This window comes from Ambystoma mexicanum, chromosome 1q, assembly GCF_040938575.1.
Source record: "Ambystoma mexicanum isolate Mex_15411 chromosome 1q, UKY_AmexF1_1, whole genome shotgun sequence".
NCBI lineage: Eukaryota > Metazoa > Chordata > Amphibia > Caudata > Ambystomatidae > Ambystoma > Ambystoma mexicanum.
Window position 1 is genome coordinate 1,544,581,448 of NC_090922.1, and position 25,859 is coordinate 1,544,607,306.

Below are 25,859 nucleotides of genomic sequence, written 5' to 3' on the forward strand. Positions count from 1 at the left end.
GTGCATGTACCTCACAAGACAGGTGCATGTACCTCACAAGACAGGTGCATGTACCTCACAAGACATGTTCATGTACCTCACAAGACAGGGGCATGTACCTCACAAGACAGGCGAATGTATCTCACATGACAGGTGCATGTATCTCACAAGACAGGTGCATGTACCTCACAAGACAGGTGCATGTATCTCACAAGACATGTGCATGTACCTCGCAATGCAGGTGCATGTACCTTCATTGTGGGGGCACCAGATGAAGCTCGTTTTTCATGTCGTGACATCTAGTAAAGTGGTGCTGGGTGGTGTGTGTTCCTTGAGTGGCCTGCCAATTGCCCCCATTCAGTACATCCAGCTGGTATACGTCATGATCGGTACTGGGACGAGGAAGAGGCGGTAATGTGAGGTTTACTTATCGTCATCTTCATTACTCGTAGATCAAAAGGGCCTCATCACGAGTTTGGCTGTGTCGGGTTCGTGCTGAAGGCCTTAGCACGCGGCGCAGTTAATAATTGGCACGATACAGAGCTTTGCTGTAGCGTGTAACTTTATTCCAACTTCAACACGAACTGAACTTAACCCTGCCTCCCAAACGTCACTTCCCCTTCCTCCCCGCTCCCCGTCCCTCCCGCCCCATTGTCCTGGAAACGTCAATGTGACATCTCCCCCCTTTTTAAACAGTTGCCAGACTCTCTGCGGATGGCGATGGTCTGGTGAGCCTTAGTCCATTTCCTCGATCCAACAATGGGGTCTGTTCCGGGCTGGTTGTCCTGGCCGCAGTGACGCGCCACTCTCGACGACTCCTTGTCCTCCACTTGGCTCAGCTTTGTCCGAGTCCCACTGGTCGCCTAGGTAAGGTTCATCGGACTCATAGTCCACAGGAGCTTGCACTTTCCCACTCAGACGTCTCGTCTCAGATGGTGGAAGTTCCTTAAAATGGGACGAGTTGCGGGTGACATATCCTATTGACCCTTGGGCCGTTATCATCGACCCTTTCTTGTGCGTGACGAGAAGAAGCTCCTCTCTGAAGACCACAGTGTGCTTGTGGGTTATTGGTTGGCGAACTGCTACCACGTCACCTACTTCCAGAGGGGATGGCCGCGCCTGCCGGCGGCCGTCAACGTACTCTTTCATCCGAGCTTTGGCTGCCTCGTCTCTCTCACGGACCTCCGGGTCCAATGCCGGGCGCGGGCTGATCCCTTCGGCTTGGGGGATGCGTGTTTGGGTGTTTCGCCCAAACATGAGCTCGGCCGGGGTCTTTCCTGATGTGCTATGAGGCGTCTCTCGGTAGTCCCTCAACAGCTGATTCAATACCTGTTCGTAGGGCTGTTAGGTTAGATGAGCCACTTGCAAGGCTCACTTAAGATTGGCCATGAAACTTTCGATCATTCCATTGGCTTGAGGCCACAGCGGAGTGATCTTTCTGTAATGGAATCCTAGATATTCCGCGAATTGGGCGAATTGATATCCACAGAACGAGGCCCCATTGTCAGTCTTGAGTACCTTGGGGACACCATATGCTGAGAACATGTGGTCTAGCGCCGGGACATCGCGGTGGGCGGACGTGGATGATACGAGCCGCACATCAGGATATCGTGAGTACTCGTCCATCACAGCTAACATGTATCTCCCACCTTCAATAGGTCCAAAGAAATCGGCTGCGATGGCCTCCCATATGTTTTGTGGGAGCTCTGACATGCACAGAGGTTCTGGGTGTCAGTTGGGTGTGATGAGGCAGCAGGTGGGACACGCCTTGATGGCGGCCTCTACTCGGACGTCCATGTTCAGAAAACATATCTTTTGCCGGAGCATGCGCTTGGTGGAGACCAAGCCTCTATGAGTCTCATGCGCTAGTTTGATGACTTTCGCTCTCATGGCCTCTGGGATCACTAGTCTGCAGTCTTTGAGTAGTAGGTGATCGTCCGACACGGCCAGCTCCTCTTTCACCAGCAGAAGCCGTTCCATGTCTTCCCATATTTGGCCTCCCGCTGCTTTCCCTCTTTCTCGGGCTCTTCGCCACTGTCCCGATTCTAGTCCCTCGAAGATGATGCGGCAAGCCGGGTCACTCTCAGTCTCTCGGGTGAGTTCCTCCGAGTTGACACCCTCTGGTGTGGTCTGATGGACCAGGTATCTTAGGCATCGGTCAGCCACAGATGGTTCTGGTGTGCTTTCTCCCCTCGGTCTTCTCGACAGGATGTCAGCTGGGTTCTCGCCTTTCCTTGGCCTGTGGATGATGTCGAATGCATAATCTTGGAGTCTTAATCCCCATCGGGCGATGCGTGGAGGCATTTTGGCCTGCGGGTTGCCATAGAGGAATATCAGAGCTTGGTGATCTGTGACAACTTGAAATGGTTTCCCGTACAGAAACAGATGGAAATATTTGCATGCCCATATGACAGCTAGCCCCTCCTTCTCTGCCTGGGAGTATAGTATGCCTGTTCAGTGGTTGACAGGCTGCGGCTGGCGTAGGCCACTATGTGTTTCTGCGAAGGATCTCGCGGTTCGAGTTGTGCCAGTATGGCCCCCAGCCCTACGGGGCTGGTGTCAACGGTTAGCTCAGTTCTCCTGTTGGGTCGTAGTAAGACATGTTCTCCGCCTTTGCGACTCTTTCTCTTATTTTCTCGAAGGCCTTTTGACAGTCGCTGGACCACTCAATCTTTTTGTCTTGATGGGTGAGTTTCCTTAGTGGCTCGTTGACTGATGCAAAATCGCGAATGTATCTGTTGCAGTAACTGGCGAGGCCCAGGAACCATCGGGAGCTCGGACACATTGGTTGGGGCCGCAGTGTCGTTCAGGGCTGACACTTTGTCGGGGTCTGGGGTCATCCCTGATTCGGAGAAGACATGGCCGAAGAATGTAAGTGTGTTCTTGCGGAACTCGCATTTGTCCTTATTTAGCGTGAGATTGGCGTCATGTAGGGCCTTGCATACCTTCATGAGGGTCTCGTCATGTTTTTTCACGTCAGTTCCGAACACTAAGATGTCGTCCGAGTAGTTGAGGCAGTTAGGGATGTGTTTGATTATGTTATGGACTTCTGCTTGGAAAGTTTCTGCGGCCGAGGACACCCCGAAGCTTAGTCTTTTGTATCTGAAAAGGCCGACGTGGGTGACAAACATGGTTATATTGCGGCTCTCGGGATGCAATACCAACTGGTGGTATCCCTTTTGTAAGTCCAGTTTGGAGAAGACCTTGGCCCCATTCAATAGGTGGATCATATCAGTGATACGGGGCGCTGAGTACCTCTCTCTTTTGATCGCTTGGTTTGGGCGTCGCATGTCGACGCAAAGTCTAATGGCCTCAGACCACTTCTTTGGGACAGGGACGATTGGAGAAACCCATGTGGTGGGCCCGGTGGCCTTTTCAATAATGTCTTGTTCCATCAATTTCCTTAGTTCATCCTCCACCTTCTTCTGAAGGTTAACAGGGATTCCGCGGTATGGCTGGGCCACGGGGCGTATGGAGTTGTCCACATGCAGTTTGATTTGCTGGTTCTTGAGTTTTCCGATGCCTTTGTATATCTTGGAGTATAGATTATTTATCATTTCCGCCGGGTCAATGTATTTGTGGACCATTATGTTGTAGAGTATGTGTATTAGGCCCGTGTCAGTGGCCGCCTTGAAGCTCACAACACAGCCACTGTCTGTCTCAGTGGCCAACACGTGTATCGGGACTCTCATTTCCTTCCCTTTGTAGCGGCAGAGCCCACTGAATTGTCCCACACATTTCAGCGGGGTCTTAGCCCCTTATGCGTATATATCCACTGTGGCCGGTTGTAATTTGGATTTCTGGGTTAGCTCTGAGTATACCTTTTCACTCACCACATTGACAGTGGCACCAGTGTCTATGAGAAACTCTGTCGGTCGTTCCTGTAGTTTGATGATGAGTGTTGGGCTGTGGGCAGTCGGCGTGGGGTTGCCCAGAGCGTAGACGTATGCCTTCTTTTTTTGATCGCTCCCTATGAGCTGGGATCCGACTCTGTAGGGGATTGCTCTACTAGGTAACGCACATGACGTCTTGATCTCCGTTTGGGCTTTGCCCGCATCACAAATCTCCTTCTCTCTCTTCGTCTTTGCCGGTCATCGCCAGAGTCTTGGTCCTTTTGGTTACCCTGGGGCAGATGCTGGGCAGTGGAGGGGGTTGAAGTTGGGTTGGTGTTGGATGGCCCCCCATAACGACTTCTGGTGCGAGGTGTGTAGTCTTTGGGTCGCTCTCTCCCTCGGAACAATTGGCACACTGCCTTGAAGCGTCCTTCTTCGCCGCAGGATGTGCAGCGTTGTCCGACGGCGGGGCACGTCCCTTCATAAGGATCATCAAATCCACACTTGTAGCAGAAGAGCTCTTCTGACTTCTTCTCTAGCTGTAGTCGGTTAAGATTCTCTCCGGCGGCGGTACTTCTGAAACTTTCTACTTGGGAGTCAATCGCCCTCTCAACTCTGGACAGCGCTAGGATCTCCTCTAGTGTGCGGGATTTCTGCAGCAGCTTCCTGCGGAACCCTTGAGACTCGCAGCCGGATATAATTTGTGACCTGAGGGCCTCCGTGTTCAAGTAGTGTGCAAAGTCACAGGGTTTGAGCTTGGTGCGTAGTCGCATCACGTAGGCATCCATCGTCTCCCCTTTGCCTGTTTTGTGCTGTGAAACAGGTACCTCTCGTAGTCGACGTTCGTATGGGGTGGGAAGTATGCTGCCAATGCATCCTTGAGGTCTTGTATTGAGTATATGGAATCCTGGAGCATCTCTTCAATGATGTCGCGGGTGGCAGAACCTACACACTTGCCTTGCATCTGCAACTGGTCCCGTGGCTCCCATATAGAGGTCAAAATCTCTGATCCATTTGGTCCATCTGGGACCCATATTGCTTGTGTCGGTGACGTCGAAGGCACCTGGCATCTGGGCTGCCAGTGTGTCAGGTAGCTGATATGGCACGTGACCAGGCGAGGGCGCTGCTGGCGCTGGGGGGATGTTCCCCTTGGCTTGTGCCCCTTGGTCGTCATCTTGACCGGACATTCTGCTGTCCTTTCAGCTGTCCCCGGAATCTGGTTGCTAGTAATGTCCTCCCTCACCGGGGTGGGATGGCCGCCTGGTGAGGCACGAGCACCATCCACCTGTTCTCCCTTCAGTGGGACGTTGACCGAACCCTTTGCAGTGGCCTCACGTTCTGGGCACCTGCCTCGCCTTCCCTGGGCGCACGTGAGCAGCGTTTCGTGCCGCTCCGCTATCCGGACCTGGTGGGCTACGTGGGGTGAGTGCTTCTCCCCCGTGGTACTGGTGCCCTGATCCCCTCTCACCGCGTGTCCGGAGTTATACTGACGCTTCCTGTGGGGACTGCACGTGCCCTGCTGTTCGCCGTACCTTGTGAGGGGGCCTCTTCTAGGTGGTTGGGGCTTCCCGCTCCCCTGTGCGACCTCCGTTGCGCAATGTCTGTCTGTGCAGCACCCGTGTGAGGCGTGGTGCGAGGGTGGGGCTCCCAGCTCCCTTGCCTGTTCTCCTCTGCTCGGGCGGGGCTCCGCGACGGGGTCTTGCCCTGTCTTTGGCGCCTTCGAGCGCTCTGCCCTTCTCCTTGCGTGGGCGGGCGGATTGCATCGCTCTCACCGTGAGAGGCGCGCTGCCCGGCATCCCACCTTCGTCGCCATTGTCGGGTTCGCGCTCAAAGCCTCAGCGCGCGGCGCAGTTAATAATTGGCACGACAAGGAGCTTTGCTGTAGCGTGTAACTTTATTCCAACTTCAACACGAACCGAACTTAATCCCACCTCCCCAACATCACTTCCCCTTCCTCCCCGCTCCCCGTCCCTCCCACCCCATTGTCCTGGAAATGTCAAAGTGACAGGCTGTAACCCTTAAATCCGGCGGTAGCGCTGTTACCGCCGGATTTAAGGGTCCGCCAAATCAGGGCTTCGGCGGATTTCTCCCCAGCTCTGAGCTGGGGGGAAATCCGCTGAAAATTCGCGGTCATACCGCCGGCGGGAAATCCACCGGCAGTATGAGCGCGATTTGCCCATTGAGCCCAATGGGGAATGGGGCATTCCCGAATGGGCTCAGTGGGGAATGGGGAATTCCAAATCCGCCAAACCCATGATCCAGCGCTAATAGCGCCGGTGGGTTTGGTAGTAGGGCAGATAGCACCAGCGCTATGAGCGCTGGCGTTACCGCCCAACTCGTGATGAGGCCCTAACTCTAGTACCTTTTGTCCCGCTTCACCAGTTACATCCCATGTGGAAGGGCGCAACAATAGAGGTCAGAAGTCAATGGAAAAAAGAGAAGTGGGTCCGTCGGACACATAATTACAGATACTGGGAAGAGGAAGAGTTGGTCGAGGAGTAATGAAGACTACAGGTAAGTCAAACCCACCTTACTCTGAACCCCCTGGATTCTGCCTGATTGTCCAGGTGTGCACACCCGAAGCTGAGAAACGCACACAGCTGGAGAGGATGCATTTGTGGCACTGTGCATCCGAACCCCGGAAGCCTCTCCCGTGGGTTTCTTGCTCAGAGTGCAGTGTGGTGAGATGGCTGTGCGGGATTCGAACCTGCGGTCAAACAGCGCAGCAGGGAGCGCACAACCCGCTGAGCCGTGTTACCGGTGGGCCGTCGGTCTTGCCTGAGCTTGCTCGCTATGATATGTGGCATCTGGGCGCATAGAAGACCGTCCTCTGGGCATGCTCAGTGCGTGCACCCCTTCTGAGCATGCCACCGCGGTGAGCAGTGTCTGCACGCCTGCCGCGCGAGCCCACACTGCTGAACCGGGTGTGGCCCGCCTTCTCCCCCGGGGCCCCTTCTCTGTGTCCTGGGAGACACGGGGTGATGCGGGAGAGGCCCCTGCAGCATCACTGGCGACAGGTGAGTGGCCGGCTGCTGCCCCTGCCCTGTGGGCAGGGGGCCACGACATGCCCCGTCCTCAGGATGCCTGATCTCACTCATTCTCCCAGTGAGATGCAGTGCTGTGGGTCTGGGCAATGCAGCTTGTCCCTGGTCTGGGGACAGTGACAGGCTGTGGCATTGTGGCTAGAGACAGGCTCTGCCAGGGGGCAGTGACTAGACAGGCTGCTATCTGGCAGAGGGCAGTGATTAGAAAGGCTGCTATCTGGCAGGGGGCAGTGATTAGACAGGCAGCTATCTGGCAGGGGGAAGTGATTAGACAGGCTGCTATCTGGCAGGGGGCAGTGATTAGACAGGCTGCTATCTGGCAGGGATTAGACAGGCTGCTATCTGGCAGGGGCAGTGACTAGACAGGCAGCTATCTGGCAGGGGGCAGTGATTAGACAGACTGCTCTCTGGCAGGGATTAGACAGGCTGCTATCTGGCAGGGGGGCAGTGATTAGAAATGCTGGCAGGGGGCAGTGATTAGACAGGCTGCTATCTGGCGGGGGCAGTGATTAGACAGGCTGCTATCTGGCAGGGGTCAGGGATTAGACAGGCTGCTATCTGGCAGGGGGCAGTGACTGGACAGGCTGCTATCTGGGCGGGGGGGGGGCAGTGATTAGACAGGCTGCTATCTGGCAGGGGCAGTGATTAGACAGGCTGCTATCTGGCAGGGGCCAGTGATTAGACAGGCTGCTATCCTGCAGGGGCAGTGATTAGACAGGTTGCTATCTGGCAGGGATTAGACAGGCTGCTATCTGGCAGGGTGGCAGTGATTAGACAAGCTGCTATCTGGCAGGGAGCGGGGATTAGACAGGTTGCTATCTGGCAGGGGCTAGGGATTAGACAGGCTGCTATCTGGCAGGGGGCAGTGAATGGACAGGCTGTTATCTGGCAGGGGCAGTGAATGGACAGGCTGCTATCTGGCGGGGCAGTGATTAGACAGGCTGTTATCTGGCAGGGGGCAGTGATTAGACCGCTGCTATGTGGCAGGGGGGAGTGATTAGACCGGCTGCTATCTGGCAGGGGGCAGTGATTAGACCGGCTGCTATCTGGCAAGGAGCAGTGACTAGACAGGCTGCTATCTGGGGGGGCAGTGATTAGACAGACTGCTATCCTGCAGGGGCAGTGATTAGACAGGTTGCTATCTGGCGGGGGCCAGTGATTAGACAGGCTGCTATCTGGCAGGGGCAGGGATTAGACAGGCTATCTGGCAGGGAGCGGGGATTAGACGGGTTGCTATCTGGCAGGGGCCAGGGATTAGACAGGCTGCTATCTGGCAGGGGGCAGTGAATGGACAGGCTGCTAGCTGGGCGTGGGGGGGGTTGCAGTGATTAGACAGGCTGCTATCCTGCAGGGGCAGTGATTAGATAGGCTGCTATCTGGCGGGGGGCAGTGATTAGACAAGCTTCTATCTTGACGGGGGCAGTGATTAGACAGGCTGCTATCTGGCAGGGGCAGTGATTAGACAGGCTGTTATCTGGCAGGGGGCAGTGATTAGAAAGGCTGCTATCTGACAGGGGGCAGTGATTAGACAGGCTGCTATGTGGCAGGGGGGAGTGATTAGACCGCTGCTATGTGGCAGGTGGGAGTGATTAGACTGGCTGCTATCTGGCAGGGGGCAGTGATTAGACAGGCTGCTATCTGGCAGGGAGCAGTGACTAGACAGGCTGCTATCTGGGGGGCAGTGATTAGACAGGCTGCTATCCTGCAGGGGCAGTGATTAGACAGGTTGCTATCTGGCAGGGATTAGACAGGCTGCTATCTGGCAGGGCGGCAGTGATTAGACATGCTGGCAGGGGGCAGTGATTAGACAAGCTGCTATCTGGCGGGGGCAGTGATTAGACAGGCTGCTATCTGGCAGGGAACAGGGATTAGACAGGTTGCTATTTGGCAGGGGCCAGGGATTAGTCAGGCTGCTATCTGGCAGGGGGCAGTGACTGGACAGGCTGCTATCTGGGCGGGGAGGGGAGTGATTAGACAGGCTGCTATCTGGTGGGGGCAGGGATTAGACAGGCTGCTATCTGGCAGGGAGCAGGGATTAGACAGGTTGCTCTCTGACAGGGGCCAGGGATTAGACACGCTGCTATCTGGCAGGGGGCAGTGACTGGACAGGCTGCTATCTGGGCGGGGGGCAGGGGGTGCAGTGATTAGACAGGCTGCTATCCTGCAGGGGCAGTGATTAGAAAAGCTGCTATCTGGCAGGGGGCAGTGACTAGACAGGCTGCTATCTGGGGGGTGCAGTGATTAGACAGGCTGCTATCTGGCTAGGGGCAGTGATTAGTCAAGCTGCTATCAGGAAGGGAATAGACAGGTTGCTATCTGGCAGGGGGCAGTGATTAGACATGCTGCTATCTGGCGGGGGCAGTAATTAGACATGCTGGCAGGGGGCAGTGATTAGACAGGCTGCTCTCTGAAAGGGGGCAGTGATTAGACAGGCTGTTATCTGGCAGGGGGCAGTGATTAGACAGGCTGCTACCCAGCAGGGGTGTGTGATTAGACCGCTGCTATGTGGCAGGGGGGAGTGATTAGACCGGCTGCTATCTGGCAGGGGGCAGTGATTAGACAGGCTGATATCTGGCAGGGGGAGTGATTAGACAGGCTGCTATTTAGCAGGGGGGCAGTGATTAGAAAGACTGCTCTCTGGCAGGGGGCAGTGATTAGACAGGCTGCTATCTGGCAGAGGAGAGTGATTAGACCGGCTGCTATCTGGCAGGGGGAAGTGCTTAGACAGGCTGCTCTCTGGCAGGGGGCAGTGATTAGACAGGCTGCTATCTGGCAGAGGAGAGTGATTAGACCGGCTGCTATCTGGCAGGGGGAAGTGATTAGACAGGCTGCTCTCTGGCAGGGGGCAGTGATTAGACAGGCTGCTCTCTGGCAGGGGGCAGTGATTAGACAGGTTGCTATCTGGCAGGGGCAGTGATTAGACAGGCTGCTATTTGGTGGGGGGCAGTGATTAGACAGGCTGCTATCTGGCAGGAGGCAGTGATTAGACAGGCTGCTCTCTGGCAGGGGGCACTGATTGGACAGGCTGCTATCGGGCAGGGGCAGTGATTAGACAGGCTTCTCTCTGGCAGGGGCAGTGATTAGACAGGCTGCTATCTGGCAGAGAAGAGTGATTAGACAGGTTGCTATCTGGCAGGGGGGAGTTTTTAGACAGGCTGCTCTCTGGCAGGGGGCAGTGATTAGAAAGACTGCTCTCTGGCAGGGGGCAGTGATTAGACAGACTGCTCTCTGGCAGGGGGCAGTGATTAGACAGGCTGCTATCTGGCAGGGTGCAGTGATTGGACAGACTGCTCTCTGGCAGCGGGCAGTGATTAGACAGACTGCTCTCTGGCAGGGGGCACCGACTATTTGTCTCTGAGTGTTTGTAGGAAGGTGTTAGTGTAGTGAGTGACAGGTTGCTGCCTCTGTCTCTATTTGTGAGATGTTATTGAGAGACTACTGTGTCTGCCTCTGTTTTGTATTGAGATCTTGTAGCACGGGTGTGGGGAGTGACAGTCGGTTGCAGACTGCTATCATTAACTCTGGCAGTGAGATCTTTTAGTGTGGTAGTGGGTAGTCATGTGCTCTCTTACCCCTTTCTAGTGAGATGTTACAGTATGGTTGTGGGGGGTGAGGCACGATGCAGCGAGCAGTAGTATGGCAGTGGGTAATGAGAGGCTGCTCTCGCGTGTGGGCTGGCATGCTCTCTGACTCTTTTGATTGTGGTGGTGTTGTCTGGTTGTGGGTGGTCACGTGCCTTCTCTTACCCCTTTCTAGTGAGATGTTACAGTATGGTTGTGGGGAGTGATACACGATGCAGCGAAAATTAGTATGGCAGTGGGTAAGGAGAGGCTGCTGTCCCATGTGTTCTGGCATGCTCTCTGACTCTTGATTGCGGTGGTGTTGTCTGGTTGTGGGCGGTCACGTGCCTTCTCTTACCCCTTTCTAGTGAGATGTTACAGTATGGTTGTGGGGAGTGATACACAATGCAACGAGCAGTAGTATGGCAGTGGGTAGGGAGAGGCTGCTCTCGCGTGTGTGCTGGCATGCTCTCTGACTCTTTTGATTGTGGTGGTATTGTCTGGTTGTGGGCGGTCACGTGCCTTCTCTTACCCCTTTCTACTGAGATGTTACAATATGGTTGTGGGAGTGATAGATGTTGATGCAGTGAGCAGTAGTATGGCAGTGTGTAAGGAGAGGCTGCTCTCGCGTGTGTGCTGGCATGCTCTCAGACTCTTTTGATTGTGGTGGTGTTGTCTGGTTTTGCGTGGTCATGTGCCTTCTCTTACCCCTTTCTACTGAGATGTTACAATATGGTTGTGGGAGTGATAGACGTTGATGCAGTGAGCAGTAGTATGGCAGTGGGTAAGGAGAGGCTGCTCTCGTTTGTGGGCTGGCATGCTCTATGACTCTTTTGATTGTGGTGGTGTTGTCTGGTTGTGGGTGGTCACGTGCCTTCTCTTACCCCTTTCTAGTGAGATGTTACAGTATGGTTGTGGGGAGTGATACACGATGCAGCGATCATTAGTATGGCAGTGGGTAAGGAGAGGCTGCTGTCCCATGTGTTCTGGCATGCTCTCTGACTCTTGATTGCGGTGGTGTTGTCTGGTTGTGGGCGGTCACGTGCCTTCTCTTACCCCTTTCTAGTGAGATGTTACAGTATGGTTGTGGGGAGTGATACACAATGCAACGAGCAGTAGTATGGCAGTGGGTAGGGAGAGGCTGCTCTCGCGTGTGTGCTGGCATGCTCTCTGACTCTTTTGATTGTGGTGGTATTGTCTGGTTGTGGGCGGTCACGTGCCTTCTCTTACCCCTTTCTACTGAGATGTTACAATATGGTTGTGGGAGTGATAGATGTTGATGCAGTGAGCAGTAGTATGGCAGTGTGTAAGGAGAGGCTGCTCTTGCGTGTGTGCTGGCATGCTCTCTGACTCTTTTGATTGTGGTGGTATTGTCTGGTTGTGGGCGGTCACGTGCCTTCTCTTACCCCTTTCTACTGAGATGTTACAATATGGTTGTGGGAGTGATAGATGTTGATGCAGTGAGCAGTAGTATGGCAGTGTGTAAGGAGAGGCTGCTCTTGCGTGTGTGCTGGCATGCTCTCAGACTCTTTTGATTGTGGTGGTGTTGTCTGGTTTTGCGTGGTCATGTGCCTTCTCTTACCCCTTTCTACTGAGATGTTACAAGGTGTCCAGACAACTGGTCGAAAAAAAACTGGTCGACTGCAATTTGGTCGACGCAATTTGGTCGAAAACCAAATGGTCGAATTTTTTTTTTTATTTATATATTTATTTTTCGGGTTTTCGTTTAGTATAAAAAGGGGTATTTAGAGAAAAAGAGGGGGTTGGGGGGGGACCCCCCCCAAAAAAAAAAAAAAAAGGTTAAAATAAAATAAAAAAAAATTCGACCATTTGGTTTTCGATCAAATTGGTTCGACCATTTGTCTGGTCGACCAATTTTTTTCGACCAAATGTCTGGCAACCATGTTACAATATGGTTGTGGGAGTGATAGACGTTAATGCAGTGAGCAGTAGTATGGCAGTGGGTAAGGAGAGGCTGCTCTCGTTTGTGTGCTGGCATGCTCTCTGACTCTTTTGATTGTGGTGGTGTTGTCTGGTTGTGGGTGGTCACGTGCCTTCTCTTACCCCTTTCTAGTGAGATGTTACAGTATGGTTTTGGGGAGTGATACACGATGCAGCGAACATTAGTATGGCAGTGGGTAAGGAGAGGCTGCTGTCGCATGTGTTCTGGCATGCTCTCTGACTCTTGATTGCGGTGGTGTTGTCTGGTTGTGGGTGGTCGTGTGCCTTCTCTTACCCCTTTCTAGTGATATGTTACAGTATGGTTCTGGGGAGTGATACATGATGCAGCGAGCAGTAGTAAGGCAGTGGGTAAGGAGAGGCTGCTCTCGCGTGTGTGCTGGCATGCTCTCTGACTCTTTTGATTGTGGTGGTGTTGTCCGGTTGTGGGTTGTCACATGCTTTCTCTCAACCCTTTCTAGTGAGATGTTACAGTATGGGTGTGGGGAGTGCTACACGATGCAGCGAACATTAGTATGGCAGTGGGTAATTAGAGGCTGCTCTCACATGTGTTCTGGCATGCTCTCTGACTCTTTTGATTGTGGTGGTGTTGTCGGTTGTGGATGGTCATGTGCCTTCTCTTACCCCTTTCTAGTGAGATGTTACAGTATGGTTGTGGGGAGTGATACATGATGCAGCGAGCAGTAGTATGGCAGTGGGTAATTAGAGGCTACTCTTCCGTGTGTGCTGCCATGCTCTCTGACTCTTTTGGTTGTGCATGGTCATTTGACTTCTCTTACCCCTTTCTAGTGAGATGTTACAGTATGGTTGTGGGGAGTGATACACCATGCAGCGAGCAGTAGTATGGCAGTAGGTAATGAGAGGCTACTCTTCCATGTGTGCTGGCATGCTCTCTGACTCTTTTGATTGTGGTGGTGTTGTCTGGTTGTGGGTGGTCATTTGACTTCTCTTACCCCTTTCTAGTAAGATGTTACAGTATGGTTGTGGGAAGTGATAGATGTTGATGTGGTATGGTTGTGGGTAATGAGAGGCTGCTCTCGCGTGTGTGCTGTCATGCTCTCTGACTCTTTTGATTGTGGTGGTGTTGTCTGGTTGTGGGTGGTCATGTGCCTTCTCTTACTCCTTTCTAGTGAGATGTTACAGTATGGTTGTTGGGAGTGATAGACGTTGATGTAGTGAGCAGTAGTATGACAGTGGGTAATGAGAGGCTGCTCTCGCAGGTGTGCTGGCATGCACTCGGGTGGTGTTGTCTGGTTATGGGTGGTAACAGGCTGATGTCCTTCACTCTTTTTAGTGCAATGTTGTATTATGGTTGTTGTGGGTATTTATAGACTGCTGTCTGACTCTTCTATGGTGAGAAGGTGTAGTATTGGTGCAAAGGCCATTTAATAATGATGCCAGAGGCTGTTGCAAGTCTTCCACCATCTTGGGTGCAATCAATCGTTATCCCTGTTTATAGAAAAGGAGACCCAGCTTCACCCAAACGCTGCAGACCTATCGCCTTAACTGACTCCACTAGTGAAATGTTTTCAATGTTATTATTAATTGATTTAAATGTGGCTATTGTGCCACGCCCTTTCCTGTCTAGATTCCAAGTAGGTGTTAGGAAGAATATGAACACGGTTCTGCCTCATTTAGTGATTGGCCTGACACATCGTGGCAAGGGGCCAGTCTACATGGCATCGTTAGACACGTCCTCTGCCTTTGACTGTGTGATACGGGCCACTCTCTGGTCCAAACTGATAGGTTTTGGAATTCAAATGAAATTAGTGCGCTTCTTGCGCTTCTTCATATAGCATGTTTGGCTAGGGTTTCTTAACTAGAGAAAGTTCACTTTCTAGGTCAATTCCCACGCAAGTAGGTCTTAAGCAGGTTTGTATCCCAGCCCCCACTCTCCTTAATTTAATTAAAAACACAGAGAGGCCAGTCTGCAAACTGCCCTGAATAACATTAAAAAATATATGCATACAAATCAGTTGGAAATAAATACCAGAAAAACCAAGATCATGTCACTAACCACTCAAAAGGGCCCTTGCCAGAAAACACCATCATTCATTCTACAGAAGGAAAAAATTGAGCAAGTTCAAACAATCAAATATCTAGGGGTTTGGCTCAATAAATCCTCTGTCGAACAACCATGGATTGACCACCTGAAAAGTAAAGCACATTCTCTAGCGTGTCAGGGCTTAGTACTACATAAAAAATGTGGGAAATACTCCACGAAACCTATCATAATTTTCTTTAAACAAAAAGTTGTACCCATCTTGACATACGGCGGAGAGACAATGATAAACCTACCGACAACTGTATGGGATCAATTGGAGCGAATCTTTTGGACAAAGGTCTTAGCCATTCCGAAATGTATTCCAGCATCTAGAATTCGATTCGAACTTGGCCTCCAATCCCTCCAATCAATCATACGGTGGGAACAACTAGATCTTCTCAGGAAAATAAACAATAACGACCAGATTCCCGCCTTGAATATTCTTCGTCCAATCACTGGAAATATCAACGCAATGGCTCTGAATAAATGGAAGGAATTTCTTAACCAAGAAAGGATAAGATATGACATTTCACTTGAAACCCTAATCTGTAGACCACAAAGAGCCAAACTCCAAATTGAAAGACTTGATTGGATATGAACAATAAAAGAGAAAAACGGATACAAACTTACGCTAAATTGTACCACAGAAGTAAGAGCCTTAAACGTGATCCCTCGTTATTTGAAGCTGTTTCCTGACCGCCTTATTAGAGACACCTTCATGAGGCTGCGTCTTAATGTACTTCCAACACAGCAAATCCTTGGGATACGTGCACAGAAAACCCATCGACACCAAATATGCAGGTATTGCAAGGAGGATGACACTATTGAAAGTCTACACCATTTATTTATGCAATGCCCAGCTTTGGCAGACAAACGCCTTGCAGTCGCTACACTCTACATGAATTTCAATAAATCCATGGACCCTAAAGAACGATGGGCACGCATTTTATCTGGAAACAACATTTCTATGACAACTGCGGCTATCCGCTTCTGGCAAACAATCCAGATACAATGAATTCCTGGTCATGGACAATTGCCTTGCATTGGATAAATCCAGATTAATTTGTTAAACTTTTTTCTATGAACTACTTTAATGAGAATTTTTCATTGTTGATAAATGTAAGGTTTAAAGTTATAAACCATATGCATTTTAAATATAAAAATAAAATACAAATGTGTACTTGAGTGATATTGAGTGGTTGTGTCGTGATATAGAGAACATCTATCCTGTGAGGATGGGCTGGTTAGGTCTTCACTGGCCCATAGCTCTCAACCATTTGTGTAGCAAAGGCGGGTGAAAACACCTGATTTTGTTTTTGGCGGGTGAGAGCCCATTGAAATAAATGGGCGTGCAGGAGGCTTGGCGGGTGAGTCAGTGTTTTACAAGGCGGGTGGCACCCGCCAAAAGCGTGTGAGTTGAGAGCTATGCTGGCCTGCATTTGCGGACAATTTGATCTTTTTTGATCTTACACCCTTTCGTCTCCAGCGCAAATTTGACATCTTTCTTCAGTATGTGGCAAAGAATAATGTTTACTAAAGATAATGTTTACTAACGTGGCTTGCATTCGCTGAATTTCATTGGCTATGCCTCTGTTCGCAGGTTTGAGGATGTAGTACAGTAATCTAGCAGAGACCCTCAGAATTCATGGAATTCTTGATAAATAGCACCAGCAGCGTTCCACCCACGAAATGTACAAATATGTTCTGGCAGCCATTTTGTTTTTGCTGAAGAAACTTTTAATGTGCCTAACGTTATTTCTTTCTGTGTCCAGGAACTGGCCAATCTATGGCGAGTACAGCATTAAGGCCGGCGAGTCATCGATGAACATTCAGCAAAGCTAAGAAGACAGAGGAAGCATGGAAGAGTCTGGTTTAGGTGAGAATATCGCATGCCATATATCACGGTATCAGAACCTGTGCAGCTGGGAGCACTGCCAGATTAAAGTGTTATTATCAAAGTCTATTGTACTATAATAACAACTGCTACTTTATATGGGCGAGGAACGTCACAATGGGTATGAGAAGTACAGAAGCACAGAAATACAGAGTGAAAGTAAAATTATAGTGTATCTACAGTACACGCATTTTAAATATTGGAAGGCACGATAACACAGTGATGTACCAAAGAATAATAACACAGTGTTCCAGTACAGGGATGCCGACACCTAAGAGTACAGTAAAACTTGATGATACCTGGGTGCAAATCACAGTACGGCAATGTCACATCTCCTGAAAAGATGCACAGCCTGTAGGTCAGCCATAGGGTGGAAGAGTATGGGGAGCGATTATGGTGACGTTAAGGGGCTACACCCACCCTAGGTATACAAACAAGCAAACACCGAGGTGGAGAATTCAACTCTGGTCATCCAGACCACTCCCGGACTAAAAGCAGGGGTCGAGCCCCCAGAATCCACATCTGGCCACACAACAAAGCAATCGGTCCCCACTGTCAGGGATGAAGCAAGAATCGGGTTCAGTCTCTCAGCTGGTTGAAGGGTTTTTACTGGAATTTTTGTAGGGCCTGTGGCCGTCCCTTACACTTTCACCTTTTATTGAACTTGGCATCCGTAACCCTGGTCAGCTTCCACTGAAGGTTTGCCTCTACTGTCTGAAACTGACTAATACTAAAGGCCACTAAAAGCCGGCTGTCTAGATTCCCTCAGGGACTTGCTTACTGTCTCTACTTTATCCAGGTGTTAGTAATCTAATGGGGTTTTGGGACAGTGTCTTGCAATTACCTGGTTGAGATCAGATTGCTTCGAGCACACCTACTCACCTCTTTCCTTCTGCTGTCACAACATCACACCCCTGACTGCTCCCACCAATCTTCTGGCTCTACGATGTTCAATTCTCCAAGTTCTCAGCTCTGCCCTTTGATGTTATTCGTCCTTCCGACTACTACTCCCTCCTGTGAACTACTACTCCCTCATCCCCTCGACTACTCCCTTCTCCACACTTCCACTCCCCTCCTACACACTACTTCTCCCTCGCCCACGGTACTGACCAAACCTCCTCCCTTTCTGGCTTGTCCTTCGGCAGACAATACAACAGCTATTCTCCACAGTTCGATAATCTTACACCAATATGTGACCTTGTCTCTGCTGCAGAAATACATGTTTACTTACTGAGCCCACGGAAACGTAGGCTTTCATTGCTGTTTCATCGCTGTAATGGAAGTGAATGTCCAAGATGGCCACGCATCGGCACCATGTTTTCTCTGCTCATTTTCACAACCGCGCTACACTCCACCCCTTGGACATTCAACTACCATAACCCAATGGGCGAAAGGAAGGTTCCCAGAAACGCCACTAGTTCGGAATACACGATATGCAACAACAACAAAACAAAACAGCAAAAATACCAAAAACACAAACTAAAGCAGAGCGTAACACTTCACAAATCCAAGAAAACATTTGACCCCACCAGTCCCCGTCTTTATCTTGTGTCACTCAGGCAACGAGACCCTTCAACTCATTAATATGATCCTCAATGTGTCATGAACCACCAATTTCGCCCCTTCTGGACTTCGTGGTCCATGATGCACCATAAAAATAAGCAAATTAACAAGGGGGGTCCTGGGAGTCCCTCTGCCAGACATTAGTCCTGGTTACGAGAGACTTACCCAGAGTCTTTAGCTCACTATCTTTCATAGAGAAGAAATATCCCAAACATATCAGTCTTTGTCCTGCCCTGGGGCAGTCCAGCACCGAAATGCTAGGCAATTCTCCTCTGAACAAGAGTACCAACAGAAACCCCAGACACGTGTTTCGGTCTGGTTGGACCTCATCAGTAGGGTGGATCTGTGCCTCTCTAAGAATAGTGAGCAAGGGGTCCACGTCTGGGTTCCCCTAGTAACTTAGGGTGAGACCCAAAGTTACTTAAATATGCAAATTAACAAGGGGGGTCCTGGGAGTCCCTCTGCCAGACATTAGTCCTGGTTACGAGAGACTTACCCAGAGTCTTTAGCTCACTATCTTTCACAGAGAAGAAATATCCCAAACATATCAGTCTTTGTCCTGCCCTGGGGCAGTCCAGCACCGAAATGCTAGGCAATTCTCCTCTGAACAAGAGTACCAACAGAAACCCCAGACACGCGTTTCGGTCTGGTTGGACCTCATCAGTAGGGTGGATCTGTGCCTCTCTAAGAATAGTGAGCAAGGGGTCCACGTCAGGGTTCACCTAGTAACTTAGGGTGAGACCCAAAGTTACTTAAATATGCAAATTAACAAGGGGGGTCCTGGGAGTCCCTCTGCCAGACATTAGTCCTGGTTACGAGAGACTTACCCAGAGTCTTTAGCTCACTATCTTTCACAGAGAAGAAATATCCCAAACATATCAGTCTTTGTCCTGCCCTGGGGCAGTCCAGCACCGAAATGCTAGGCAATTCTCCTCTGAACAAGAGTACCAACAGAAACCCCAGACACGTGTTTCGGTCTGGTTGGACCTAATCAGTAGGGTGGATCTGTGCTCACTATCTTTCACAGAGACCATCTTGCACCATAACATCAGGTCGGCGATCCTCCCAACATGGCCGACAGCACGGGAATGCTGCTCTCTAGTGTCTACGCGCAACTTTCTACAAATTATGCACTCCCGCGGCTTTGCGCGTCTCAACGCTACTGAACCGAGTTGTTCGGCGTGTGTATCGTTCCCGTCTATCTTCCAGTTACCTTTTCTTGCTCCTTCCAGGAATCCCTTCTCTTTCCCACCCGCTTCGGCAAGGCCATTCCCCCTTCTTTCCGGAATCCGTCTCGTGCTCGGTGCCATGGGCACCCCCCCCGGCACCTGTTGAGTACTGGACTTTAGTTTCCTTTCCTTCCTGGATTTTTCCGTGACATCTTTCCCGGATACTGAACGCAACCCTGCCTAGGCAGTCGGCACTCCTCACACTGGAACCCGAAGACTTGCGTCCTTCCTTGTACAAGTCCCGATCGGTGAGGAAGAAGGAGGGAGTACCCAAGAAGACCTCAATAATGGACAAACAGGTGAGAAGGAGGGAAGGGTGTGACACAATGGAACGGGAACGATCTTCCAAATCAAAACAACACATCCCTTCAATGGCGTTACACCCTAAATTATGCTTCAAAAACAGAATCAATAGCTGCTCTATTTTGCAAAATAGCCCTCCTAAAATTCTTATCATCTAAGAATAGCTCAGTTAAAGCCTCCAAAGTAACTACCAAGCAATCTAGTTTAATAATGGTTTTAAAACACCCAACTGCAAGACCCCAAATCCCCATTAGTGAAACCGCTAACCCTAACACTTCAGTTTCAGACAACAAATGAACATCTGAATTACAATCAGGCGATAGGGCGGTGTAAGAAGCGGATCGCATAGACGGCCGAATAGCGGGATGTAAGGGAAACCGCATCAAGATAAGGCCTGTTATAGTATGTTAGGCAACGTTGTATGCAGTACCTTCTGGGAACACTACAAACAACTCTGACTACAGGTATAGGAAACCCAACCTTTGGTATTAGCTTGTACTACATAGTTCTGGTTGTGTGTTGAGCAGCCAGGCTTATCTCAAGAGGGGAAATGTGAGCTCTATTGGAATTACACAAAGATTCACAGTTACAGGTATTCAAATAAACTCTTACAGTCAAGGTTTCTTGAATAAACAATTATTTATTTATCAGTCAGTTAGAATAAGCCTTCTTCAGAAGGGAGCAATATAAAAGTAACACAAATACACTTCAATACTGTACACTCTTAGTTTCTAAATCACTAAAGGCCCTTTTGGGATGGCACACAGACACAACCTACACCCTCAGGTGACTTCAATAGCTAGGGTGTTGGGGACATTCACATCGTACTGTTTACATTTAGAATACTGTTATAAGTTGGTAAAAGGAAAAGGTTATTAGAACAACAAGAGACCACAAATATTCTGAAGTTGGCAAATACTTTTGGATCCCCACAGCAGAGTCATTCGGTATAACAGGCTAGGCCAAAGTCAATGAGCAAAATCTTATATAGGATGAAGCACTTCTGGTAGGTAAGTAAAAAAGTATTTGCACAATGTTTTAGAAGTCTTTGAAGAAAAGAAGAATCACATGTAGGGCCACAAGCCGTTAGAATTGTGAGTAGTAGATGATGCAAGCAACTCTACAGCAAGAGGTAAGTTCTCTCAGACTGTTTACAGTACTTCGAATTGAAGAAAAAGTGCAGCAGATGACTTCTGTTTCCTGTGCAGCTCTGCAGATCTCGCTGTTCCTGGGCCTCAGTCGTGGGGACAAGAGGGAGGACTTCTGGGGACTCCTGCACTGCAATGGGATGGTCACTGCTCATAACCGGCAATCTTCAAATCAGTGGCTGTTCAGTGTTTCAGCTCCTCGCATCTACCGCAAATAGCAACACTGCAGTTCCTGGCTGTCGAGATGGGCTTTCCTTGTTTCTGGGGTCTTGCACTCTGTTGAGGGGGCTCAGGATCGGCCAGTCCTGCTTCGTGGGAGTCCAGTGGATCTTCCTGAAGCTCTAGGCCAGCTTAAACGCAACGCTTACTATCTGGTGTTCCTCTCCCTGGCTATATGGTTTCCAGCAGCAACTCTGTGGAAATTCCACCAACTCCGAGAAGGATGTCCAAGTGGCTTACTTTGGAGTTGATTGGTCCCACCAACTCAAGGGGAGAAGTCGTCCTTGCAGGGGCTTCTCTGTCGATAAGAATTTGGAGTTTCAGCATAGCAGCAGGGCTTCACCGGGCAAACCAACGGTCCAGGAGTTGCAGCAGGCGTCCTCTTTCAAGCCAAAAGCCTTATCTTTAATTCACTTCTCTCCCATTCATTCCAGCCTAGCTGTCAATCACCCAACAGGGTGGCTGTCCTTGCCGGACAGTCAGCCAGCCAATTACTGCAGAGTGCATTTTGGTCTCCTGTGAGACTAAGCACAGGGAGTTTCGGGCACCTCCCTCACTTCCTGCCTAGCCCAGACACCAAAGGTAAGTCACGTCAGTTTCACTTTACTGCTCTGGGAAACAGTAGTTTATCCCAGAGAAGGAATTTAAAACCTGGGGAAATCTGAGAGACTTCCCTGTGCCACCGCACTGAAGGTGCTGTGTGACACAATGCAAAGATGATGCCTATGGAGTTTGTCAGACTCCAGAACCAAAAGAAACACAAAGCTCAAAAATTACATTAAAATACATGAGCGAGTGGGAAAAAGGGTCTCACTCTCTCCAGGTTAAAAAAATGAAGTCCTCAAAATCCAGCAAAGTTGCTGGGGGTCTCTAAGGTGGAGGGAATTATCACATTTTTGTGAATTCTCCCTAGAAGAGTACAAGGACTACCTGAAATATTAGCAGGAATACATGAATATGTATTGGTCCCACAGGAGAATAACCAACCTGCAGGGCGTTTCACATGGTGCAGGTGGCTGGCAGTTAAAACTGTAAAATGACTCCTCATATTGTTAGAAACATCAATACGAACAGATGTCGGTCGCGCAGACAGGCGTGCTCTAAATCCGTCCCTTTCTCATTTTGGTTCAAGACCAGTTGTTGACATTTACCGGCAAAGTTTGGATCACACGTCATTTGATAACAGACAATATTGTAAGTAATGATGCTTGTAATATTTCTCCATTTGCAATCCATGTCCTACACAGAAAAGGAACCTCGTATATTGGAATTCTCAACCAAGGAATTCTTATGTTAGACTCCGAAAAAATGCCTTAGCACCGGGACAGGTGTTGGTATCGCCACGAGGCAGGTGGAAACCAAAGTCGTGGAGTCATGCATATCCGACATACATAAAAGCGAAATGTTCAACACCTTTCGAGCCAGGTAAACCTACTATTCTCAGTCTGCCCGATGAGGGCCAGATAGTAATTTTGCACCATGGACATAGAAAGTGCAGAAAGGGGCAATGCATCACGCTTTTGTCCTTGCTGTTTCCTCAAGGCCCTGCGATATGCCGCAATAGATGCATCAGTAGGCTCGAAAGTGGTAACAGGTGTGTCAGTCTTGATCCAAATGCCTGACTCCATCGGCAGAATGGAGACATTTGCCACTTCCTCCAGCATGTCCCAGGACCCTCCCGAAGACACTCCACCGTGCCTCACACAGGCACTCACCAGCACAATCAGGATCTATAAGTCAAAATCTGGTTTTTAGGTTGCATTTTTACTTTGCTTCATGTTTCATGTGGGTTTGTATACTGTTTATCTGGGGGGGGTGACTGTGATGCTTGAAATACATTGGAGGGACAGGGGCTCCGAATCCCTGTCCTTTATTGATTTATCATGCCTTGTTTTCTGTGCAGGAGTTCATGTGGGACTCCTGGCGGTGAGGCCCTTCCTCTTTTTGGGTGTGGTTAACAGACCCTTGGGATTCCCTTATGGCACCCAGGGGTGGGGGTACAACCCTGTGCTCCTAGTGTATGTTTTTGGGCACATGTGTGTGGCCCACAGTGCAGGGTATGGGCTGGTGGCAGCTCCATGCTGAATTTGACAGGTGCTCTGAGTATCCTCCATTTTGGAATACCCAGGCCCTGCCATTGGAATCAGTTGATTCCTGATAGAAGACAAGATGGCCCCTGTGGCCTCTTCCTTTCTATTGCCTGTTACCTTGTTTTCACGAAGTCCCAGGAAGCCCTGACCCTGTCCCTTCCCCTGACTGGCTGTTGGGTGGAAGTTCCATATATGGTATTGTGGGGAAGTCCAGGCCAGACTGGCTGGAGCCTTCCCAATGACTGTATGTTGTGGGTACACCCTTGGGGTGGGACCTGGCTGAATGGAGTGTGTGACCAATATGCACTTCATGTTATGGGTGTCTGGTTCGTGGTATGTAACACAATGAATGAGACAGCCCTGCCCGAAACTGGTATGAATGCAATATGGAGTGCTGAATAGCTGGGTACTTGTCCCAATAAATATTCTTGTTGTGAGTGTCTGAAGGGAGGAGAATGGCCTGAATGCTTTGTGAGCCTGATTGGCTGCCTGCCTGCCTGAATTCCCTTCTGGATGATTGGTTGCCTGAGTGTGACCCAGCAGAGTGAATGAGAGACCAAACAGTATATCTGGGGACCTCTCACTGATGGAAATTGTTCAGAAGCTGAAGTTGAAACTGATGTTTAACCTTGAAGCCCAGCCGGACGAGAAGATTTGCTGCTGCATTCCTTCACCAACTGAAAGCTGCTGTGCCTTCAAGAACTGATCCAAGAGAGGACCTGGCTAGTAGACCTCTTCTTGAGCTACGAGGGACCATGGTGCACCAGCTGATCTTTGCCAAAGCTCCCTGGAAGTCAAACCACCTTCGAAAGGCTGCTGATCGGGGATGGAGAATGCCGCGGAATCTGAAGTGAAGCTCCCGGACATTGAAGTCAACCACCGTCGACCACTGCCGTTGCCAACCAGAGCCGCAATGCTCCATTGAAGACATTAGATCCAAGGACTCCCTTGCTCATCACCGTCAACCGCTTTCGTCCTGTCGGAGAAAGTCAAGGTCGTCGACGACTGAGGAGAATCTGCCTGTGGGTTGCCCAGGTGGGGGGAATCCCCACAAAGAACTATGCTGGGGTGTAGCGACCCAGTATTCTGCCATTGCTTGATTTAACTTGCATTTCTTTCTGTGGTCTATCGTTGATTCATTTTACAATCTGATTCGTATGTTATCTGGGCTGTTAGGTGTAGGTGCATTTCAAACAAATCGATAGTTAAGAGTGGTACCACGTAAACCTGTATATATTTGCCATTATAGTATTGCCAGGGTACAAAGTGTGTTATTGTGATTGTGTATATAACGTGAACCTTATTTATATAAAGACTGCGGGGCTCATTACGAGTCCGGCGGTAGCCGTGCCGGTAAAACTGGCAGGCTGGGTCTGGTTAATCCCACGCCGGTAATTCTGTAAATCCCCATTTGCGTGGAGTCCCATAGGACTCCATGGGAATGGGGACAGTAGATACACTGGCACCATGTGATAATGGTGCCGGTGTTTCCATGCATCTCTGCGGGCGGGTGCTGTGCCGCCCGTCTGTGGTCAGACCGGAGGGACGGGACGGCACCCGCCCGCAGACAGGTAGTTTGCTGGAATGGAAAACAGTGCCGGCACGGTTCTACTGGCACCGTTAATTCCGGACTGGCAAACCTGTAATGAGGACCTGTGTTTTCACTAACATAATGTGTGGACATTCCTTTGTGGGTGCTTGGGGACTACACTGTACTTAAGAACCAGCCTGCATCAACACCTGAGAGCTAAGCCTTGGTTCCTCGCCACGTTTTACCAATTAGAGAATCTTGGCTGTGGTGCTCTGTGCTTCGACTCTGCCATATGGACAGCGTGAGTACAGATAACCCCCCTCCAGTCTTTAAACATGGCAGTACCATTAAGTAACCAGAATAGGTATCCACAATAGTACACACATATTGACATCCTCAGCTAATGGACATGGGACCGATATGATCGAGCTGCCAAATCTGTCCGGGCAATTTATCCCGCCTCAACGTGCCGTGGATTATGTGTGAAATGGATCTTTGCTTTTGATGTTGGCATACGGGACATTGTAAAATCACAGTTTTTACCATCTTTAATGGAAGGCTAATTTCCCTGTCTTGCGTCCACCTGACGGTAGCTTTCTCTCTAAGGTGTCCACTCTAATGGTGGGCCCATTTAGTAATCCCCTCCAAATTATCCTCCTCAGCCTTTGTGTCCATAACCAAAATGTTGGCATGCTCGTCTGCAACAGAACTGAACCATCGTTCTAATGAATCTGATGCACAGTGTGTGTTTACATGACACACAGTTACTTTAGTATGCATTAGCATCTCAAAAATGTCTTGCCACAAGTTTTTTCCCCACACTTCTTTAGCATTAATCTTCCATCCGTTCTTCTGCCAAGTAGGCAGCCAGACAACCAACCCATTTGCAACAGGTAACAAGTCTGTATAAATGTGACAACTCCCGGACGTCTCCTGCTTCAAAGCTTGGTCCACGGAATACAACTCTTCCCTTTGCCAGAGGTGGTTAGCACCTTTTTCAACCCAGGATTATAGGCTACAGAGCTCCAGTGTCCCTCTATTCCCACATATTTGGCAGAACCATTAGTAAACAAGGCATGTCCAACTTGCTCACTCGATAATTCTCCATATGAGATTCCCCAATTGACTGGAGATTCACCCATGGTCATCTCTCCCTCGGGCTCCAGATCCACTAGCGGAAGCCTTGCCGCTTGCTCGTGTAATTTCGCCACTCCCTCCTTTCCTGTCCTGGCACGATCTTGATTGCACCATTTACATTTTATGATACTGGCCTCTTGTGCATGCCCAATTCAATGGGCCTCATTTCAATGTGTGCGGCTGCGGAATGAACGGTGCCGGTAAGGGACCGGCACTGTCCATTATGGGACACCACATTACGAGGTCTGCAGCGGGTCCCGCTCTTCACGCCTGGTCAGACCAGAAGAGCAGAGCGGGACCTGCTAGCAGACCAGGATGCTAACAAC

The 25,859-nt window shown here is 50.0% G+C and overlaps 1 protein-coding gene across 1 annotated transcript in view; it reads left to right on the top strand.

Moving 5' to 3' along the window:
• Positions 1–6,693: 6,693 nt before the first annotated feature.
• Positions 6,694–25,859, top strand: part of LOC138551673 (zinc finger protein 271-like) — a 56,328-nt gene continuing 37,162 nt past the window's right edge. Inside the window, exons 1-2 of the mRNA XM_069642499.1 lie at positions 6,694–6,829; positions 16,192–16,295. Coding sequence (XP_069498600.1) covers positions 16,277–16,295 — 19 coding nt within the window. The 5' untranslated portion in view covers positions 6,694–6,829; positions 16,192–16,276. The remainder of the gene's footprint in view (positions 6,830–16,191; positions 16,296–25,859) is intronic.